At 34.1% G+C, this 23,753-nt stretch overlaps 3 protein-coding genes across 4 annotated transcripts; 1 reads left to right on the top strand and 2 right to left on the bottom strand.

Annotated features, from left to right (window-relative positions):
• Positions 1 to 2,751: 2,751 nt before the first annotated feature.
• On the bottom strand, positions 2,752 to 7,086 carry LOC127260105 (LIM domain-containing protein WLIM2b-like). Its single transcript, XM_051287783.1, has 6 exons — positions 6,888 to 7,086; positions 6,503 to 6,658; positions 4,988 to 5,087; positions 4,829 to 4,863; positions 4,654 to 4,743; positions 2,752 to 3,271 (listed from the first exon to the last, which is right to left on the bottom strand). The coding sequence occupies exons 2-6, from the start codon at positions 6,635 to 6,637 to the stop codon at positions 3,050 to 3,052; spliced, it is 582 nt and encodes a 193-aa protein (XP_051143740.1). The 5' UTR covers positions 6,638 to 6,658; positions 6,888 to 7,086; the 3' UTR covers positions 2,752 to 3,049.
• Positions 7,087 to 15,844: 8,758 nt separating this feature from the next.
• LOC127259987 (uncharacterized protein At2g39910) lies at positions 15,845 to 21,758 on the top strand. Of its 2 annotated transcripts, XR_007840612.1 has the most exons (10): positions 15,845 to 15,954; positions 16,032 to 16,569; positions 16,712 to 16,798; positions 17,634 to 17,824; positions 17,909 to 18,104; positions 18,786 to 18,850; positions 19,095 to 19,196; positions 19,319 to 19,418; positions 19,575 to 19,655; positions 20,509 to 21,758. XR_007840612.1 is itself a non-coding variant. In XM_051287607.1 (9 exons), the coding sequence occupies exons 1-9, from the start codon at positions 15,887 to 15,889 to the stop codon at positions 19,581 to 19,583; spliced, it is 1,356 nt and encodes a 451-aa protein (XP_051143564.1). In that variant the 5' UTR covers positions 15,845 to 15,886; the 3' UTR covers positions 19,584 to 19,901. The 2 variants fall into 2 exon arrangements, 1 of the variants encoding a protein (XP_051143564.1); XM_051287607.1 differs by lacking the exon at positions 20,509 to 21,758 and having other exon boundaries at positions 19,575 to 19,901.
• Positions 21,759 to 21,947: 189 nt separating this feature from the next.
• LOC127259335 (stemmadenine O-acetyltransferase-like) lies at positions 21,948 to 23,543 on the bottom strand. Its single transcript, XM_051286600.1, has one exon. It carries the CDS (start codon positions 23,427 to 23,429, stop codon positions 22,077 to 22,079), a length of 1,353 nt encoding a protein of 450 aa, XP_051142557.1. The 5' UTR covers positions 23,430 to 23,543; the 3' UTR covers positions 21,948 to 22,076.
• Between the last annotated feature and the right edge of the window lie 210 nt (positions 23,544 to 23,753).

Raw genomic sequence — 23,753 nt, 5'->3', positions numbered from 1 at the left:
TGTTCTACAAATATTGCGGATGGAACATTTTTATGTCTCCCCTTCGAAGTGCACCTTATTAATATATTAGGTAATTTTCTTGGGTTATTGGATTTCTTCTACTGGACTTGGTGTTGATAAGTCAAAGATTGCAACTATTCGGGATTGGCCGACCTCCACAACCTTCACCGAGGTTCGTGGCTTCCATAGGCTCGCCTTTTTCTATCGATGTTTCATTCGGAATTTCAACTCTATTGTTGCTTCTCTTACGGACACTTGTGCATGGTCAAACCTTCACTTGGACTCCACGGACTAATGCCGTTTTTCGAGAGATTAAGTTTCCCCTCACAAGCGCACCTCTCTTTCCATTTTCAGATTTTACCTCTCCATTTGAATTGTGTACGGATGCCTCCAAGATCAGTATTGGTGTTGTTCTCACCCAAGCAGGCCATGTTGTGGCCTTTCTTAGTGAAAAGGTTACAGGCCCCCGTTCACGTTACAACACTTATGATCTTGAATTCTATGCTTTTGTGCATGCTGTTTATTGGCGTCATTATTTATTTCATTGGGAGTTTGTTCTCTACACGAACCATGAGGTCCTCAAACACTTGGCCACTCAAGACTTCCTCTCAACACACCACGCAAAGTGGACATCGTACCTTCATCAATTTATGAATGTTGTCCGTCATCATGTTGGAACGGACAACAAGGTGACAAATGCTCTTAGTAGATGTTTTTCCTTATTATCCGACATGCATGTGGAGGTACTTGGCTTTGATATCTTTTGCGATCTTTATGCCACTCACTCTTTTTTTGGTCGTATATTATCCATTTTACATCATGCAGCTTACGAGGATTATTATATACCATGGTCGATAGATGTCTATTTAGGGGCATTTGTTTGTGTATTCCTGCTTGCAGTTTACGGTTGAAAAATATTTCTGAAGTGCACGGCGTTGGCCATGTTGGCCGCAACCACTCGATTGAATTGGTATCTCATCAGTTTTTTTGGCCTATGATTTGCCCCAATGTCAGTTGTTTTGTCTCTCATCAGAATATGCCAGGTTTTGAAGGGCACCACCTCTAATGCGGGACTATAACAGCCGCTACTAGTTCCTCCACAACCATGGGGCTACCATCAGCATGGATTTTATTCTGGGGCTCCCTCTCACACAACGCCATCATGACTCTATCTTCGTCATCATTGATCGCTTCTCTAAGATAGTCTACTTCATTCGATGCAAGCGATCATCCGACGTCGTGCACATTGCGACCTTCTTCTTCCGTGAGGTATTTCGTTTGTACGGTTTACCTTTATCCATTGTTTCAGACAAAGACTCCAGGTTTCTTCGGCACTTTTGGCGGACCTTATGGCGCATAGCCTACGCGGAGTTACATTTTAGCAGCGCTTACCACCCTCAAAGCGATGGACAAACAAAGGTTGTTAACCATTTTCTGAGCAATTTGCTGCATTGCTTGGTTGGGGATAATTTGAAGACTTGGGATACCAAACTATGTCTTGCAGAGTTCGCTCATAATCAGGCATCTAATAGAAGTCTTGGGTGGTTATGCGGGCCCCTATAGATCTCCTAAGGATACCTTCCACCATTCCTACTGACTTTCGTGCTGCAGATCTAATTGTTGAATTCCAACAAATTCATGCTATGATGCACCTCCACGTAGAGGCCTCAAATTCCAAGTACAAGGTTATCACGGATTTCAAACGCTGTGAAGTGCAATTTAAGGTTGATGATTTTGTATGGCCTGTTTTGACTAAAGATCACTTCCCTCTTCATGAATACAATAAGCTGAAATCCCAAAAGATCAGCCTTTTTGAGATTGTGGAGAAAATCAACCCGAATGCCTATCGCCTCCATCTTCCCGGCCATATACACTTCGGATATCTTCAACGTTCAAACACTTGGTTCCCTTCTCCGATAACAACTCTGATGGAGATGAAGCTCGAGTTGATTTGAGGGCGAATCGTTCTTCATATTATGACATTTTAAGTAATTGTATGTGTAATTGTATATTTGTAATTTAAGTAAAAGTCAAGGGTATTTTGGTATTAATTTATAATTTTTTTTACTAAAATAGGAAAAATATATTTTTAAGTAGACAGATGAAAATAGTAAAAAAAATACTTTGAATTGAAACCGAGAGAATATTATATTGATCAATTGTAATATAAAATAAAAGTATTTTGAAAAGTATTTGAATAAGTTAAATGAGATTTAATAAATATATTACTAGCACCCACATTTTTATTACTTTTATTCTAATAAATAAAAATAATTTTTACCATTATTTTTTAATTGTTCCACTATTATTTTATTAATTCAATAATAAATTTATTACAATAATTTTACCATAATTTTTTAATTGTTCCACTATTTTTTTATTAACTCAATAATAAATTTATTACTACCTCCGTTTTAATCCAAAGGCTCCTTTCGAATTTTTTAATAGATTAAAAAAACAATTTATGAATTATTAAAAGTATATAAAATAATTTTAATATTTTTGTTATTTGTATTTATATATAAATCAAATATATATGTAATAATATATTTATAATTAATATAAAAATTGAACAATATTTTAAAATTAGTATAATTATTTTTATTATAATAAAAAAATAATACTTTTAAACAAAATAGACAAATAATAAAAATAGTAATTTAAATTGCAATAATGAGAATATAATACTCCTACGTTATCTTTTTACATACCCACTTTAGTATTATAATATCATCATTTCTTGAATCTCCATAACCAACCAAAGTTACATAACATTAGCGAATCAAAATAAATTTGACGATCCCAAAACCTCAGCATGAAAAATAACAGCAACATTTTAGTCGAAGATCCCATAAATTGCATGTGATCAAAACACACCAACTGAAAGAATATTACATGGGCAAGACACATTTTTACTTCCCACATCAATATATTAGAAAAAGATCTAAGATCAAGATCAAGATCAACCAGAAGAAGATTATCAAATAAATCACACCACACACAAGTGAGTAATCAAGAACAGATATAGGCAAATCAAGAAACCAATTGATCAGGAATCCGGAACAATGGCGGCAGCAGCAGCAGTCGGTCGCTTCATTGATGCCGACTTGATTAAATGATTGTAGCTCCCCTTCTCCTTGAAGAGCTGCGAAAAGTGAGGTTTGCAGTATAGGATGCCGTCTAATGCTGCATAGTTCGAAGGACTTAACGAGCACCCGCCATGCGAACACTTGAAACAAGACTTGTGGTAGCTTTGGTTTTCCACCGTCACCTGAATCAATACGCCAAAAAAATATTTTAAAAATTGCATATGTTAGAAATTTTGGAGGAAAATAATAAAATTGTATTATCAAAATAATGAGCCTATATATAAGCAATACAAATCAGACTCGATAGACTCAAATCTAAGTAATCTAATCTATGGATAAGAATTAAAATCAAATCTAAATATAAATCTACTAAGGGTGTGTTTGTTTGGGGGTTTGGATTTTGAGTTGGGATTTGAATAGTAAAAATTTTGAATTTGAATAATTGTATAATGTAATATAAATAGGTGTTGATGTGATGTTTTAAATGCAAAATTGATTTTTAGTATAATATAAAAAATAAAAAATAGATGTTTGATATGATGTTTTTGGGGGGGAAAAAATAGGATGATTTAAAATCCAATCCCCAAACAAATACACCCTAAATTTAAAACTGTCTATCTAAAATATCTCAACAGCATTAATAAAGCCCCGGTTATGCAACAACCATTTCTGTGAGATCGAGGATGAACATATATAGAGAAACAAACAAGGGTCGAACAGTTCTCCACGACTAAGTAGACATGAAATTCTTGCACAGCAAATCAGAAACAGTATATAGCACTGCTTTCAATTAATGTGAGGTAGATTTTTTAACCTGGTCGATTATGTGCCTGATCTATGCCGTATAAAATTTCATGCATTTTTCTTCACATTTTGGTGTATGCATTGTCATGGGATCATTCGCGTGATCTAATAAAATCAAGTATAGGGAAAGTGCATATATACAAATTACACTAAACAAAGTCTTTGAGGTTCATGAACAAAACAAGGGGTGCACATCTTTTAATTCTCTTTATGAAATAAAAAATAAAGTCGAGAGATTACAGATGTTGGTAATAACTTCAACCTTCATGCTTCTAGCAACTTCAGAATTATTTTTTTTATAAGATTATATTAATTTAGATAATTAAATCATTATCAAATCAATATAATTCCATTAAATTAAAACCATCATTCTCCCTATTATAAGTTTCTACAGTTAGGGTTAATAGAGATCTAAGATCTCTATTAACCCTATGTGTTTTTTTTCTTCCAATTTTTAAAGATCCAACCTAGCAATTTTCCCCGGCCAAAAGAAAAAAAATAAAAAAGAAAAACTTGTCCAACGTCCATTTTTCATTCAAAATATCACAATTATTTCGCCTCAAAAACATTGAAAACACACACAGACAAAGTTAACAAGCCCATACGAACTTCCTTCGTAGTTATTCTTTTATTTGCAAAAATTCCAACTCTGCTTTCCAATTCTAATTTTAAATTTGGAAATTGACGTAAACTTCAAGTGATAACTTTGGGGCTTCAGGCGTAAATGTATAGACAAACCACATGTAGTTAGTAACAATACCTTTTCCAGCGGATAAGCTGTTTTGCCACATGTAGCACATTTATCTTGCGTCCCAGAAAACATTCCGGCAGCTTTGCTCGGCGATCTTGTCTGAAATTTGCAACAAAGATGAAAATCAGAGGCTGTAAGGACATAGTAAAACATGCAAACCAACCAAAATAACATGAAATTTCACCAGCTCTGGAGTTAACTTTTCAGCTGACTTCACAGCTGCAGAGAAAAAAACAAAATAAAAATAAAATTAAATAAACAATCAATAATCCCAAAAAAGGATAAGATCTCTTGAGAAGAGAGGGAAATAAAAGGCTTTGCATCATAACATATGCAAACGTACGGGATTGGAAGTTCTTGCTGAAACTTCCGGTCTCTTTGAAGAGCTGCTCATAGTGAGGCTTACAGTACAGCACGCCCTCCATCGACGAGTAATTGCTCAACTGAGGTAAAACCATTGTTAGCCGAAAATGTAGGAAATAAATCAACCAAAAACATCGGGAACTTGATCGTGTATGGCTAGCTCCTTAGTGTTATTACATCATAAGCGAGTAAGCTTTCCTCTCTTAAGGGATTTCTATCATATGTTTCTAAGTTATTACTATCATAGGAATAAGTAAAGCTCATAAACAATCAATTGCAGTGTTCTTCGGCTGATTGTTGTTCGTGATGGTGAAGATGTTAATGATTGTGAACCAACATTGTGTTATTACAATGAGGAACGGAGAAGATAGTGGAAAATTTAACAATCATACAATATTTACTCTTATGTAATGTGTTCGGATTATTTAGCTACTATGTTAACAAAAGCAATAATCGTAAATTTACCACATGATTATGAACTCACCTATTTATTTCCTGACCCCCTAGCTAATCCTAATGTTTTAAACTATCAATTGCCTTCACTCGGATTTTTTTTTTTGTCTTCACTTGAAGTTGGAGACTCTATCTTCCATTGTTGCACACATGATGGATTGACTTGTGATAAGTACACACACATATATACATAGATATATATGTATGTTTGTGCTTGTTTGGGGAATTTTAGATGATTTCTACTATTATTCCAAAATCTCAATTCCCTTCAAAACATTAAATCAAATGCATACGTATTATAGTAAAAATTAATTTTACATTTAAAATATCACACCAAATAGTTATTCCAATTTAAAATGTTACTATTCAAAACCCAAACACAAAATCCGAACCTCCAAAAAAAACACACCCTTGAGGGTTTGGTTGGTGCTGATTTGAAATTGGGATGGTGATTTGAGTTTTGGTATAACTAATATTTTGATATAATATTTTGTGATAAGAAATTGTGTATTTTTATTGAAAATTGTAAATGATGAATAGTAGAATTTTTTATTTGAAATAAAAAACAAACACATACCCTTATAAAATGCATTTAAAATTAGGAATGACAAATTATATCTAATTTTCATCAAGAATAAAACAAAAAAATTTCCTACATTCCACACCAAATTTTCACTACACATTACTAAATCATAGTCACTTCTTAACAAGAATAATCATTCAACACCTTAGATATAATCACCTCAATATTCTAACCACAAACTTCAAAGATTCGAAGTAAATCAAAATTCTTCAAAGAAAGAAGTTCATTCAAATGAGATCATCAAAAAACAAGAAATCCAATTACACTACATTGCAACTCAACCACTAAATCCAAACAAAATGTCATGAAGTAATTAATCATCAAAATCCCATAACTAATAAAGATCACACACCACACACCACAGATGAACAATAACAATGATCATAAAAAACATGGATCCAATTGTTGAAAAATAATAATAAATTATATAAATAAATAAATAAATAAAACTATATAGACCTTGAGGGTTCCTTTGCAATGGGAACATTTAAAACAAGACTTGTGATAGCTGATTCCATCAGCAGACAAAAGCTCCACCGGATAAACTGTCTTCTCACAGGCCTTGCATTTCTGCTGCGTTCCAATAAACGACATTTTCCCCTCTCGACCTTTTTTCTACGATTCAAACAAAAATCCACATCAGATCTGACCTTCCAAAACCACTTACAGACATCGAAATGTAAGAAAACCGGCGGAGCATTCCTAATAGGTACTTCAGCCCTAACATTTTCGAACCGATCTAAATTCAAAACTTCAATTCAGATTAAGATTACAGATGACGTCGTCTTGGACCGGTTAAAACAATCAAAACCTATTTCCATTGGGTCAAAGAGCTACAACATACCTTGTAAGAATAATTTTGGTCAACCAAGATTGCTGATCGAGAAGCGGAAAGAACGCAGAAAAGGGGGGGGCGAAAATGGCGGAATCAGACCACCCTTCGGATTTGTTTTAGGTAAGAAGGAGGGGATGCAGAAATGGTGGAGAATAATGATTATGGTGGGCAGAGAGAGAAAGAGAGAGGGGGTAAGAATGAGAGAGAAAGGAATAAATATAAATATCTGTAAATTATATCATATGCTGGAAACGTATCATTTTCCACTTTGTTTTTGAATTGTAAGCCTTAACGGCGTCGTTTATTAGTTTTCACAAGAAAAGTGGATAAAGACAATGTGGGATGCACATGAGAATGTGTGTATGATTTGGCTAACGACAGACAACCTTAAGGGCGTGTTTGTTCATACTTGGATTTTGAGTTGTGATTTTAATATTCCCTCCGTCCCAAAATTAAATATTCATTTGTTTTTTGCACGTAGTTTTAAAAATATTACTATTATATTGGGATATAGTATGAATAAAGTAGAAATGACTAAAATAATCTTGTTAGTATGTGTGATATAAAGGTAATGACATTTGTGTAATATATTGTAAGTTATAAAGGTATTTGTAATGTTAGTTAGATAGTACAGTTACTAAAAAGGGAAATAGATACTTTGTTATGGGACGGACTAAAATAGAAAAATTGATACTTTGTTATGAGATGGAGGAAGTAGTAAAATTTTTGAATTAGAATAATTATATGATTTGATATAAATAAGTATTAATATAATATTTTGAATCTAAAATTTAAATTTTAGTATAATATAATAAATAAAAAATAAGCATTTTATTTGATTTAAAAAAAAAAAAAAAATTGACGAATCCTCAAAAAAACACACCTAATAGTATTATTCATAATTATAGACTTGGTTTAAAGTTTTAAATTGATTTTAGAAATGGGGAAATATTTAAGTATGATATTAATATATGTTGGTTTAAAGTTTTTAATTGATTTTAGAAATGGAAAAATATTTAAGTATGATATAAATATATGCTGAATATAGATATGTTTCTTTTGAATTTTAAATTTAAATTAATACTATTGAATTTATATTATTTTAATAAAAATATACTTTTTTTGTCCAATTTTTATTGTTCTAAAGTATATTTGCACAATTTTTTAGGTGATTGTCTTTTTGTTATGAATTAACAAATTTGTCATTAATTGTATAATAGAGATTAAAAATAATAAATAAATGGACTGTAAAAATATATAATTTGTGTTTAAACAAAAAACTAGAACAATAATTGTTAGATATTCCAAATAAAAAAGTAGGATATTAATTCGTGAACGGAGAGATTAATATTATTTTATAAATTATCATATAAATTATATATAAAAAAAAACAACGGAATGTACACTAGTACAAAAACACAAGATTGAATGCCACTCGAATTGATCGAACAATTTTCTCTCAAGAATCCCATCAATAAATAGTGTCTTTGTTCGTGAATTTGAATTTTGAATTGATATTTAAATAATAAAAATCTTAAATTATAATTGTTATATAATATGATATAAATAGGTCATAATACGATATTTTAATAAAAAATTATTTTTTAATATAAAATATAAAAAAAAATTAGTAGTCGATTGATATTTTTTTTAAAAAAAATAATGAATAATAGAAATCTTAAAAAAATTGTCATACAAACACATCGTTTCTTTTAAATTCCCCATTAAAATAAACAAAAAAGTAGAAAAAGAAAGAAGAAAAGTTATAATATAATTCATTAAAATTTCAATAAAATGAGCAATCTAACAAACATGACTTGATCAATAAAAATTTGCATAATATAAAATAATATCGGATTATAATACATAAATTCTTTTTTAGTAAAAGCTCTTAGCTATTAATTTTTCCTTTAAGTCTAATATATTTTTCTTCTCTTTTATCTTTGAAAATTCACCTCAAGTCAATTAAAGAATGATGTGCATATTTTGAAACAAAGATCCAAATATTACTTTCAAACAAAAAATTCATCTTTTGTCATGCATAATTTTAATCCACCTATTTTTGTAGTTTTGAATCGACTATTTCGCCAAAAGATTTAGGTTGATAGATACGAACGGAGAGGAATAATCAATTGATGTATTTTTACATCCCACAGCTTCGGCAGATCGCTTAGCCCCGTTCATCTTCGGCGCAAGAGCGCTCGATCAGAGTTGCTCAACCGTCGGCTATAGCTGAAGAAAATGCTTTCTATTAGGGTGTTGTTTGGGGGTTTGAATTTTGAGTTGGAATTTGAATAGTAAATATTTTGAATTTGAATAGCTGTATAACGTGATATAAATAGGTTTTAATGTAATTTTGAATGTAAAATTAATTTTAATATAATATAAAAAAATAGGTGTTTGATTTGATGTTTTTGAAAAAAAAAAAAGAAGAGATGAATAGCATATTTAAAATTCAATTCCTCAAACAAACACAACCAAGTGTGTCAAAATATACCAAGGCATACATAGTTGAACCAAAATCATTCAATCGAGCAGGTTGTTTTACGGTTATTTCCAACATATTGATTCAAAATTTCTAAAGAGTCGAAAACACTATGTAGTTCATAAAAATCCTATTTTTTCATTTTCTTTGGTTTTTAAGTTATTTATCTTTTCATTTTAAATTTTTTGCCTTAAAAATTTTACTCATTTTGTCCCACGTACCATGTCCATGTTGCCGTTTCTGTCCGTCCCACATACCATATCACTTTTTTTTTTGGAAAATGATTACAGACTTTAATCTCATTTTAAACTTTTTAATTTATTTTTTTTAATTTTAATTAGACTAATTAGTTATTTTAATCTTATTTTATAATTATTTATATTATAGGATAATTATTTTCACTAATACATTCTTAATTATCTACTAATTACACCCCTCCTAAAATACCGTGTCTCCAGCATTAACACGGTATGTGGGACGGAGGTAGTATTATTCTACAGTTTTTTCTATTAATGTGTATTTTTTTTTTTACAACATTATATTAAACCAAATCTTTTCTAATACTTTATATATATATATATATATAATTGTAATATTATTATTTTAATCGGATTCAAATTGGATCGGATTCGGGATCCATCCGAAACCTATCGGACCCGATAAGGAGATAAAATATCCGAATAAATTATTAATGTCGTTTTAAAATTTTTCTAATTAAAATATTATAATTTTTAAAATAATATTTTTATTTTTATATTTTAAATTATGAATTATGAATTATAATAATTAAATCTATTTTTTTCTATTTTTAAAATTTTTTTACTAAAATTATGATAATTAAAAATATATATTAATTTTATATTTTTTATTGTTAATTTTTAAAATATTAATACCGGTGACATGAACACAACCATGAAGAGCGACATGAACACAACCATGTTCAGAGTAGGGTAATAAACACAACAATACCGGTATGTTGTTGCCTTAATCACCTTTTTAAGTAATCCATCAAGACTGTATTCATGTTAACACGGCTTTGTTCAGTCTTAACTATCATGAGACTAAAAGTGATCAATTTTAGTTTGTAATTGGAGAATCAATGCTTTGAAAGTGAGCGATCAATCAACATATTAACTCAGAATCTATCAATTAAAGCATGACTGTATGTGTGATTTGAATGTCAAGAATGTAAAGTCTTCCTAGCTTGCCAAAAAATACAAATTGTTGTTTCAATCAGACCCTTCAAGATGTGTGAAAGGATTTAGAGTGGATATTTTCAAAGATATTAGATGCAATGTATCATATCAATAAGCATATAGGACCAAAAAAAAAAAAAAAATACTTAAAGCAATTGATGGTGATGCGGAGTAACAATATGAAAAGTTATGAAATTATGTCGAAGCATTGTGGTAATTGAATATGGGATCACATGTCTTGATGGAGTTGGAATGTGAGTTTATGAATGGATGACGAAGATTTAGCAAATATTATATATGTTTGAAATTGCTCATTCTCTGATTTCAATCCGGTCCTCAACCTATGATTGGGGTCGATGGATGTCATTTGAAGGGTCCATGTCAAGGTATATTTTTATCTGCGATTTCAATTAATCCTAATAATGAATTATTTTATTTGGCTTATGTTGTTGTTGGGAATGAGACAAGTGAGATAAGTGAATGGTTTTTCATGCTGTTGAAAGATTATCCAACTATAGAACATGATGAGTCATATACCTTCGTATCAGACAAATAGAAAAGACTTGTGTCTGTTATGGAAAAAAAATTTCCCGGATTAGAAAAAAGATTTTGTATACAACATGTTTACGGTAATATGAAAAGTACTGGGTTAAAGGGACTTGCATACAAACGACTTATTTGAATGACAGCAGATGCAACAACTGTTCCCGAGTTCGAGGATGCTACGAAGGAGATTCAAAAGTTGGATGGAAGATATGTAGATTGATTGGCCGACAAACCACATTCACAATGGTAAATGTCGTATTTTGCCACATTTTCAAAGTGTGATATGATTTTGAACATTTTGTGTGAATCTTTCAACAATATTATATTGGATGCAAGAGAAATGTCAATATTTCTTATGTTGGAATGGATTAGGAGATATCTATTGTTACGGCTTGCAAAGCGAAGGGAAATGACACTTCAAAATTTAGAGAATATGCAGTTTTGCCCCAAAATAGTGAAGATCATGGAAAAATCATTCAAGAAGTTTCATCATGTGTACCGATTAAAGCCAATGATTGGACCTATGACGTGGGTTGTTCCGATGGAAACAAGTTTGTAGTTGACATTTTGAAGAAGTCATGTGGGTGTAGAAAATGATATTTATGTGGGATTCCTTGTCGTCATGGAATGAGTGTCATATGCGGATAAGAACTAGATCCAACGGACTTTGTTGACGAAGTATATAATGTTGAGACCTTTAAAAGGGTTTATTCATATTCGATTGGCCCCATGAATGGAGCACAATTGTGGCCGAAAACTGGATTGCCTCTACCATTTCCATCTATCATAAAATGCTCTGTTGGCCGGCCTAAAACAACAAGAAGGTGTGACTCCGATGAGATTATGGAGAAGGGATACACAAGAAGACAAAAATGAGATAATAATAATTTTTCGAAACAGAGAAGATGAATAACTTGTAAATTTTGTAGTCTTATCGGTCATACACTTAGAGGTTGTCAACAGAGTAAAACTCAGTTGTATGAATCAAATTTCAATGCAAGAATTAAGCAAGCTACTGAAGGGTTATTATTTCAAACAAGTGATATTCCTGCACAAGAGCTTCCATTCGTTAAACATGAGGAGCCGCAAAGGGTACAAGCCCACACAACAAAATTAACGGTATAATTTTGAAGTAATTATGTTTGTATATACAACTTTTTATGAATAATCTTTGAATTTCTATACAATAGGTGAGGAAACGAAATTTGGCCCGAGAAAATACGTAAACCTGAGTCATATTGGAACGTTACGTGGAAGATGACAAGAACGTATTGATTTTGGAGATTTCTTAAAATTGATTGTCATGTTCTGATAGATTGTAATGCTTGGACATGTTTTGAGATTGTTCGGTATGGATGATATTTTGGTTGTAATGGGATTGGAAAATTAAAAATATTAGATACTATTTTCATTGAATTTATTATTATTATTATTATTATTATTATTATTATTATTATTATTATTATTATTATTATTATTGTAATTTTATGAATTTCTGAATACTAGATTGTAAAGATATGCAATGAGAGTGTACAACAGGAAAACAGAGATGTACACGGCCGTGTATAATTTGACACTAGATATCCAGATTTACCGAGAATTACGCGGCCGTGTAAAAGTATGTACATGACGTTCGTGTTAAAAAATTGGAAAATGATTATTCTAAGACTTACACGGTCGTGTGCTATGTGAACACGGTGTGTGTAATTCGACACTTGATACCAGCGATTTACAGAAAGTTAAATGGCCGAGTTGCTTTATAAACACGGGCGTATTGATTTGACAGCTGTCCAGAGAGATACACTGCCGTGTTTAGGCACATAGTTCAAGGAATAATTAGGGTTTCACATGGTCGTTTAAGTCAGCCGTTTTGATACATGGCCGTGTAAATTTAGGTACACGGCAGTGTACCACGATTTTTCAAATATTTTGACAGGTACACGACCGTGTTAAATTAGTATACAACCGTATTAAATTACTATACGGCCGTGGTTGATTTGATTAGAAGTTTTTAAACTTTTCTTCTGGTCGAATGCACAGAGACCCATTTTTATTTTCTTTCGCATTTTTACCTTTTCCAGCAACGGCGATGATGGATCAGTCGGCGGACGAGGGCGGGCGGCGTCTATTTAGGGAAGTTAAAATTGAGATTTCTTTGTTCGACTCAAAGGTAATGTGTGGATATATCTATTTTTTTCCGTAAATTTTCTTTCTTCTCATTTAGTTGATAATTTTTTATGTTTATTACTGTTATATTTTTGTTTTTTTTAAGTATCGGATTATATTATATTTTGTTAGAATGATTTTTGCTTGAAGATATATATTATTTGATTTTATTTTTTTTGTTGTTTTTCATGGATATTTTGAGCAAAATAAATTTTTGGTTTGGATTTTATATTTAATGTAGAATAATAATGCCTAGGAGAAATGGTAAGGCTAAGAGAGTTCGAACAGATGCAAATTCTTCAACAACTATTTCGCAGGTGGAGACGAAAGATGATGTCTTAAGTTTTGGTGAATTAGAAAACGCGGAATGATATAAAAGATTTAGGAGTAGATCATTTTTCAAAGAGTAAGCATATCGATTGGAATGTTTTGTCTATTTTTGAAATGAGGGAAGAGGTAGAGACTTTAGTTTCGGTTGAGGCGTGGGTTCGTTTTTTTGGGATTGTAGAGCCTAGTTATAGAAATTTAAGTTTGGAGTTTATGTCAACTCTTGATTATGGATTGGTGAACTATAAACCTAAGACTTTGACGTTTAGGTTATTGGGAAAGATGTTTTCGAGATCACTAGCCGATAATGGGTTTATATAATCAGGACTTTGAGGAATCGGATTACTTCAAAGCCTTGCCTATTCTTATGCATATTCAATCTGCCGTGTACTGGTCCCAAATTAGCACTGAAATGGCTTACAATTCTGCACGTTCTAAGGCATTGACTCTTCAGTACCCGCCACTACGGTATATACATTATATTTTAGTTCACTCACTTTCCAATCGGGGCTTTCAAATATTGATTTATGCTATCTTTGGAGTATGCTAAAGCATCAACTTATAAATTTGGGTTTTATGCTTGCTTAATCTATGATACATCAGTTCGAGGACGCCTGTTTGAGGAAAATTTCTCTTGGTCCGTATGTTACTCGACTGGCAAAGGGCCTTCGGCTTTTAGAGGAAGATATTGAGGATCCGATATGTGTCACGCAGCCTTGTGGTTTTCAGACGTTGCAGATGATGGGTATGATTAGGAAGGTGGCGAGGGGAGGAGTAGATAAATATGTATTAGTTGATAGGGTTAATGGACCAGTAGATGGGGTGATCAGCTTCCCGGTGATCAGGGCGCGCCAGAGGGTGATAAGCCGCACGACATGGTTTAGGATACCATGCCCATCGACAGGTCAGTCATTGATGACTAACACATAGATATGCATCGCCGTATGGACGATTTGCAGATGGAGGTGCATCGCCAGATGGACGGTATGCGGTTGGAGATGAGATTTTCATATTCGCGTATTTTTCAGCATCTCTTTATTTATGTTCCACCAAACGATGACGCTTCTCATGCTCCTACACCGGAATACAACGATGTCATAATTGATTGAGATGCTTTGTTTGTAGATCATCCAAGCGGAAATGAGGACGAGTAGCTTTGTGTTTTTTTTTCTTGTATTTTGTTTTTAGTATGTAATGATTTTTTTTTATTTATTTTAAGTATGTACTATTCCTTAAAGTAATTTAAAGGTTGTTTATATTATTCTTACTAATTTTAATTCAAACTTAAAAAATGGGTAATATTTAATATTTAATAATTTTATTTTTTTAAATTCATTATACAAATTTCAAAAAAAAATAAATCCAAAATATTAAATTTTAAGCTCCAAACAGAAAGATACACGGCCTTAATGGAATAATACATGACCGTGTCAGATACAAGAGAGATAATAGAATCAAACGACTTAACACAACCATGTTCAAGTATACACAGTCGTGCAACAATACAACCTGAGTACATGGCTGTAAAACTTTAACACGGCTGTGTGTACCATTAAACAAAGCCGTGTTGACTCACAGAAATTGTCTGTTCAGATGAATACGACCGTGTTCATGTAGACACATGGCCTTGTGTGTACACAGCCCGGGAACATGGCCGTAAGACTGCTACACGGCCGTGTATTATGACTGGGGATGCTGACTTGTAGAAATACGGACGAGTTAGATAATATACGGTCGTGTTCATTCCAGGTTATCTGCTATGTCGGCCCGTTAAGTCCATATCGGCATTTTTCGTTGGTCAGCTCCGTTAAATCTACGTCAGCATTTTTTGTTGGTGGAATGAAAGTGAGACTAGAAGCGATGAGTTTTGGTTATATTGAGACAAAAAAATATAAATTTTAATTATATTGGGACAAAAAAAATATAAATTTTGGTAATATTGGAACAAAAAATATGAGTTTTGATTATATTAGAACTAAGATTAATGATTTTTTTTTATTTTTAAACCAAAATCGATGAATTTTGATTATATTAAAACAAAAATAATAATTTCTCAAAATATTATTATGATATACGATGAGACAAACAAATAATTATTACTCTTAAAAAAAAACTCTTATAATTTGTATATTATTGAAAAATATTATAATCATTATGTAATTAATTTTTTATAGGAATATAGTATATATATTTTTTATTTGATATAGTAATATTTAAAAATATACTGTAAATAGATAGATATATTCTTTGCCAATTTTCAAAGAAATTCTTCATTCTCAGCGGCAACCATGAGCGGCCATGGAACCCTCGCCCTTTCTTCCTCATCATCATCCAATCTCCTTCAATTTCTCATACAGTAATTTCTTCTCTCCACCTCACCTGTTCCATACACTGCACCAGGTTTTCTGCTCTAACTTTTCTTGATTTTTCCAGAGTATCGGAACCCTTGAGGGAATCAATTTCCGCAACTTCGTACGCCCCGCCGCCTGCCCACGCCAATGTCTCCGTCAAATCCCTGCTCCTATCTCTCCTCCCGGACCCCTCCGTTCCCGATCAACAGCTCCAAACCAAAATTAAAGACTTCGCTCTCTGCTGCGCGGCGCTGGCTTCTTCTTCTTCCTCCCCAAACTTCCCCAGCCAGCATCTCTCGTGGGTCCCTGAGTCGCTCTCCGACTGCGCCGTTTCTGCGTGGAAAGACTTTACAACGGCTTATTATGACGATGCCATGCGCTCGAAGTGTTCGACGCAAGTCCTCGGCGAACTGGAGTTGGATTTGAGGGAGGTGTCGGATTGTGAAAAGAAGCTGGCAATTGAGTTGATGCCAGAGGTCTTGCCTCTGCTCAAGAGTAGCATAAAGGAGAGCGCCATTGGCCCCGACGAAGAGAGTGGCGCAGTTTCAGCTGCCAGCGCCAGGGTTCCTGTGGCTTATGCCATTTTGGCTGCCTATCAGTTCAGATGGTTTGTTACCCAGGTCTCTCTCTCTCTCTCTCTCTCTATATATATATATATATATATATATGTATGTAAGTATATAAATCATTCTAGTGACTTTTGTGAATTGAACGAAGCTTCTATGATATTTATTGTGGAACATTGTTGGATGTCGATTATAGGTGGGAGCTCCACAATTAGGGAAATTGTGTCCTTTGGTGATTCCATGTGCTTTGACAGCATTAGACCACTGGTCTCCAGAAGTAAAAGTAAGATCCATAGTTGGTGCATAACTCCTTTGTGTTGTGATTTTAATTTTCTTATCGCATTTTTGTTATGCCTAATTGTTATTTTCGATTGCCTATATGCCTTTTGAATTATTGTGGTGCACCAAATGCTCGTTCTCGCTTGGATCCATTACTATTTAGGCAATGATGCAATTATTTAAATTTTGTCAAAGTTTTGGAAGTTGAAAGAGAGTTTTATTAGGTCTAGATGTCATTTGTTTCTGTTTAATATGTCTTTATGATTGGGATTGGACATAGCTGTCATTTTGTTTGGGTCAAGCTTCATTCCCTTGTGTTTCTTGTTCCCTCCCTCAATTCTAGATTTCTTTTGCCTTTCAACGCTTCTGAAAAGCAGTAATTCAAGGTATTATGTTTCATTTCTCATTTATTAGGTGACACTTCTATCTGTACATATTTAACTAATGAAATCCTGAAGCCGCAATGATTTAATAATGTTTGTATGTGATATGCCTTACCGAACTGGATTGATGAATTAGTGAAGTATTTGTTACTAATTTTTTGTAGATATAATTCTGTGATTGGACAATTTGAAACTTCGAGTAATTTCTTGTAACTTGTCGTGGCATCTAGTGCTAATGGACGGTGTTTTGTAGTTTGTAATCCTGAGAACTTTGGAAATCGTTATATTTTCTTCTTTGAGAAAGTTATCCATTCTCTGTTTTATTGCTCCTGTTCTATGTTACGAACTATTTTTTCTCCTGTTTTACATAGTACTTTAATTAAAGGAATAGAACTATTTATCCACTCAATAATTTTTTGTCTTTGTGAATGGAAATTTTCTGCTTTCTATATTCAGGGCCAAGGTATGATAAGCTTTATATGTCTTGGAAAAAATGTTAGTGCTGCCGAGATTGGTGGATATGCGGACGCAATTCTGGACGCTTGCTGCCAAAATATTGCTTGTGACGATGAGATATGGCAGTATGTGGTGGAGATGTCTGTGCTGCTTGTCACTTTAACACAGCAATGTAATCCTCGTAGTCCATGGTATTGATGTTAACTTGGTTTTCTGGCCTCAATTATTGAATTTTCTTTTTTTGCGATGAGCTTTCAACTCGGATTCTTGCGTAGGTATGAGAAGATACTCAATGAAATGCTAAATCATTTAGAAAGGCAGCCTAGAAACAAGCAGCGGCGCATTGCCTGGCTGACGCATTGCGATTTACTTTTTAATGGTCTTGGTCTCGTACTGCTAGCTCATTTTAGGCGTCTGTTCCCACTTTTCTTCAAGTGGATCCATGCTGATGATGATCAGACAGTTTTGCTGGTATGACTACGCTTCATTGCTTAAGAATTTTGATTTTCATTTGCATCTTATTTTCTATTTGGTATTGATGGTGCAAAGATTTACATAGAGCTGTTAACGAGTTGAACTTAATGAAATTTTAAGCGTTTGCATTTGTTCGTTAACATTTGTTGTTAAGGTTCGAACTATTTTGTAGTATTCGAGCTTGGTTCATTCAACAATTTTATTGTTCGAGCTCATGTTAGTGTTCGGCTCGATTGAGTTCGTTTGGATATGTATGATATTTTATTTTATTTTTTAATTTGTATATATAATATTTTATTTTATTCTATTTATTTTGTAATTTATATTTATAATACAAATATATTATTTTAACAACTATTCCCGAATAAGGCTTGAGCTTGTTCGTTAACAAAACAAACCTCTTTATATTGTTCGATTCGACTCGTTTACATTTGCAAACGAGCTTAAACTGAGCCGAACTAAATTGAACTGAGTCAAGTTCATGAACGGCTTGATTCGGTTAACAAGATTAACAACAGTGAAAGAATCCGATTACAATTTTCTGCATCATTATTTTTACATTTTGGTGTTTTGCGATACACTTCTATTTTATTTGTTAATATATGCACCTTGCTTATATTTAGTATTGTTTTATCACATTATTCCAAAGTAAGTTTCCCTCTATTGGTATTGTTTTAGGTTCTCAAACGGATGACTACTGTTGCAAGGCTCACGTGGATTAGGAATTCTCCATTTATTGAAAGGTTACTATGATAGGTTATACTATTAATACTCATGGCATATGTTCTGTTTCTAGGATGAGATATATCGTATATAACATGACTTTACCCTAAAATTTAAATTTTTTTATGCTAAATTGAATTTAGTAAAGCTTAACGAGCATACAATCATGACATCGGAGAGAATTACTAGTCAAGTGCATCCGTAGAGCTAAAAATGTCTGACGACTATAATTCGCCACTCTTGTTCGTATATGTTTATTCTCAGATTGGTGGATGAGCTTGTTGTTCTGTACAAGGATTCAGCTTTGAAAATTGCTTGTGAAGATATTAGATCGCTTATTCTTCCTTTGTTAAACACGATCCGTGTGTAAGTTAACTCATTTTGATATTTTTTCGTCATTTTTATGCAATAAAATATTTATCTGGTGCCCCTGTGAACGGTGACATCTTTGAGATGCACAGTGATATTAGCTTTCCTGTCTTTGACAGGTCCAAGCAGTCTCAGTTCGACGCCACTTGGGCCAAATATAAGGATGACCCGAACCTGACGGCTCTTTCACAGCCCTTAGCTAGAAGAGATCTGGAAATGGTACTACGTACTGCTACTACTATTCTTGGCCGTTTGCTTCTGTACTACATTTTGAAATCGGACAATTTTTATACCTTGGCTTGGCGTGCGCCGTAATGTTACAGTTTCACTGTTTCCTTTACAAGAGCTTATGTTAATTTTCTTTTGAAACTGTAGGTTGGCTGAGATTGAAATGGTGATGGTGCAGTTTTGAACTCAATTTCAGCTTCAGTCTCGCAGTGATTTATGAATTTGAAGGTTTGCTGGAATTCATATGCAGCTTGGAAGTTCATTCTAGTTTGTACAAGAATTGTTTTAAGTGTTGGTTTAATTTGGTATAAGTATCTCAATCATAATTCCACAATTGAAGTACGATTGAGTACGAGTTAGGAAAAAAAAAAAAAATGAATTATAGAATTGTTATAGCTGACATTTGTCGATGATGGTCCAATAAATTTATGCCTGGCTGGCGCATTGACGTAAATTGGGTTTTTCTATCTAAAACTTGTATTTAGTTTAACTAGAATTTGCAGACTGAATCTAGGAATAATAATTGTGAAAATAGACCAAACTAGAAAGGAAAATAGTAGAGGAAAACATTAAAGAAAAAAAAAGAAAAAGTTAGGGTGTTGGACGGATGATTGTGTATCTCTTCCTCTTTGGTGATTATTTTCTTATGTATATATATCCTATCAATTAAGACAATTTTCAACTTCATCCACGATTATATCCAAAATGATATCTATCTTAACTTCTTAATTTTCTTTATAGTTTATCCACATTGCTTGTCCATTTCTTCATAATTCTGATGGATAAATTTTGACGGGAACTTGGGTGGACATTTCTTTTGGACGTACGAAATTGGTCCAGAGTAGCTTCTTGGGGGTTCTATTTTAATATTGGTGGATAGCAAATGCCTCCACAAAAATATTTGGACAATAATTGGTGTGAAACATCGAATTTTGAAGCTTAGTATTTTTGAATGAAATTGGAGGTACTGTTCGAGCTTCACAAGACACTTTAATTGTGACGGCTCACTATGCCTGAAATTGGTTCCTTCTTCATCGTGCAACTGCTTTTCTTTATTTTTGACTTTTGATATCAACTTCAGGTTGAATCATTGTGGGGGGTACTTATTGGGCTTGAACAACGGTTTTGTGGATATGCGATGTTCAACCAAACTCCTACATAAGGTCTGGTATCCCGTGGTAATCCTACGCAAAAGAATCTTGGTATTCCCGGATCAATGTTGTCAATCGCTATTCTGTTCCGGAGGTAACACTGAATTGATCCACATCACCCGGGGGCCGAATCGTCGCCAAAGTCGATTTCTTCTAAAGGATCCTGAATCTCAAACGGTGGAATAGCCTTTCAGATGGGAGATGAAAGCTCTTCTTCATTCTGATCCCTTGGGGGAGGCGGAAAATGTGAGGAATCGGTCTGTCTCTTGAGAATATGCATCGGGACAGATTCAGGTCCCCAATAGTGCTGCATGTCTCGCGAATCTGTCTCTCCAGGTTCCGTAACACTTCCCAATCCTTATTCATTACGAACAAATGGCAAACAGGCCATGCGTTGGCCTCCGTATAGATTTCAAATGCTTTCATAGTGAAATTGCAGTCCAAGTCTTTAAGAACTCCTTGGGCAAGAAGCCGACAATATTTACTCGAAAATCCCTTTCGTAGCGTAGCGCCCGTTCTAAGTCCCGATCATTTGCAATGATATCCAGACTCTCAATCGATGTCTTATCATCTATCCTCCATTGCTACCGTGATTGGCTTATCCTCCGAAATAGTTGCTACTGGTATCTTCGGAGGTACCTACTGGCCCAACTCATTCATGTCCTCCGGGACAACCTATTTCAGCCTCCATAATCGCCGCGTTCTCCTCCGGGGGCAACTCCTCCACCTTTTGTGTGACTCCACTAGTAACAATTTGTTGTCGACCTTCCTGGGGGTAGCCACTTTGCTGTTCGGAGTTGACACCACCGTCTCTGCTGTTGAGTCCTATTGAAGGACGGATTCCTCATCTTTCGATTGTCGGTCTAGCACCCGTTCTCCAGGGATTGTCAAGGTCGTTTTGTGGCATTAGGAGTTATCAACACTAGCTCCCGTTCTCCAGGGGTTGTCAAGGTCGTTTTGTGGCATTACGAGTTATCAACACTTAGATCAACCTAAACATGATGTTGATTAGTCTTAATCACTAAGCTAATCAAGGCTAATTATATACATTCAAAACTTCTGATTTATTTTTAAAATATTTAATATTAATTGTAATTAAAGGGGCCTTTGGGGTTTTTGTAATAGATTAAGAAATAATAGTATTTCATTAGTTAGTGGAAGTGTGTAAGAGGTTTTGATATTTTTGCGATTTGACTTTATGTAAAAAGTAATTGCATCGTGTGTAATGGTATTTTTTTTTTATCTATGTTATGTAAATATTTTTTTTTTTAAAAATAATATTTATATTTATATTTTATTAAAATAATTAAATAATATCTTGATTTTTTCAAAACTTATATATATTATATTATAAATTAAATAAATTATTTTTCACTTGACTCCTAACTCAAAAACTAAATCGATAGCCAAAGGCACTCTTGATTCCTTTAGTAACACCTTGATCAATATAATGATTATTGCGAATATTAAAATACTATCAATGTTATTATTCATTTAATCAATTCATAGTCAGCCCAATTTCCAGTAGTGGACTTGGCTCGACGCAGGCGACGTCCCGAAGCTCTTCTTCAATGGCGTCGAAGACCTCAACGTATTTCTCACCAACACTCACCAAAACCTCTATTCCACGCCCACTTCTCGTCTCCATTAACCCAACCAAATTCATGTACCTCGACGTCTCCGAATCACTCCCTTCATGAAAATATGTCGTCATCCAAACAGGCTTCCCCCATCCAAAATCAACCTCGTAAACTCCGAACCCGCACCAGCTCGAGATGAACAGCAGATCAGCTCCCTCAGGGAATTCCAAAAATGCCGACTGCAAATTCTCGTAGTACCCGACAAGCCCTCCATCTCCTTGCATCCTCGTAATATGTTCATCATCCACTCTTTTAATGGAGCTCCTCATTTTCCTCGCCAGGCCCTGAAATTCTCCGACGCTTTGGTTCTTGCTGACCGCCACAGAAAAGAATACAAAGTTCCCAAAACAATCCGATGGAAATGGCGGATTGGCTCTCCTTCTCAAGTCCATAAGGACCGAGAGGACCGAATCTGATTTTCCATTTTTTAAGGATGCTGCCATGAAACAGTTCCAGAGAAATGCTGAGACAGCCTCCACCCTGGTAGGGTTTTCCAGGCCTGATTTGCCCTGTAGAGACATAATCTTCGATGACTCGAAAATGTAGCGCTTAGTTCTCCATTTCCCCTCATTCAAAATTGATCGCCTCGTGTCGAGCAATTCCTCCTTCTGTGGAAATAGACTTTGGGAGATATAATTAGGACAAACTCCTTCTTTGCTTCCCCGATTCGCACTTCCCCAGGCCTTCAAGAAATTCACCATTGTTACGGCATCACCTACCTTGTGCCAAAAGATGGCGCCGATAGAGATGCTACCGCAGTCGAAATAACTGACTTTGATTTGCAGAATCTTACATTCAGGATCCATTTCAGAATCCCAGGTGACTTTTCTAGGTAAGAGCTGATCGGACAGATCCTTGTCTGGTTTTTTAAGAAGATCAGACAACCGGTGACCTGGAAATAGGGCGACAATGAAATGAACCCCGGCGTCGTTGCAGTCGATGTATTGCTTGTCGGGGACAGCTCTTCCGGCGAAAGGGTAGAAGCGGGTAAGAATGATGGAAAGCGAGCGTTTCAGCTGTTGCGATGTCTTGGAAACATGTAAGTCATTGGAAGTATTGTCCGAACAAGGAGGGAAGAAGAGGACAATGGGGATGGAAACTGGATCCATGATCTGGTCGAGCATCGAGAGGTTGTAGGTCCTGAGGCGTGCCGGCGTCGGAGAAGATGGCTCTATGTATTCACTGGAAATTATCTTGCTCTCCATTTTCATGCTTCCTTGTATTTTAGGAATGAGTAATTGAAAAACCCTTTGTGTATTAAATCGATTTAACAAGAAAAATTCATAGGCCTTATTTATTTTATGGGAGGGGTTAGCTTGTTGCGGAAATTGGAAATCTTAGAAGTTTAATGAAGCACAAAAGAAGATAAAAAGTTCTATTGACCGATCGGTTGTCAAGTATTTTTCTAGTATTTTCAACTGGTAATTACAAAAACAACACATCAAGTATACATGATCGCAGCTACAGTGTCGTGTGCTATTACACAACACATAATATTACTATAAACAGTCCACTGTATATGTTAATATAATAAA

Source organism: Andrographis paniculata, unplaced genomic scaffold (genome assembly GCF_009805555.1).
Source record: "Andrographis paniculata isolate CXL003 unplaced genomic scaffold, ASM980555v1 Contig60END, whole genome shotgun sequence".
NCBI lineage: Eukaryota > Viridiplantae > Streptophyta > Magnoliopsida > Lamiales > Acanthaceae > Andrographis > Andrographis paniculata.
The sequence above is the reverse complement of the archived record's forward strand: the minus strand, read 5'-3'. Positions and strand labels throughout refer to the sequence as shown.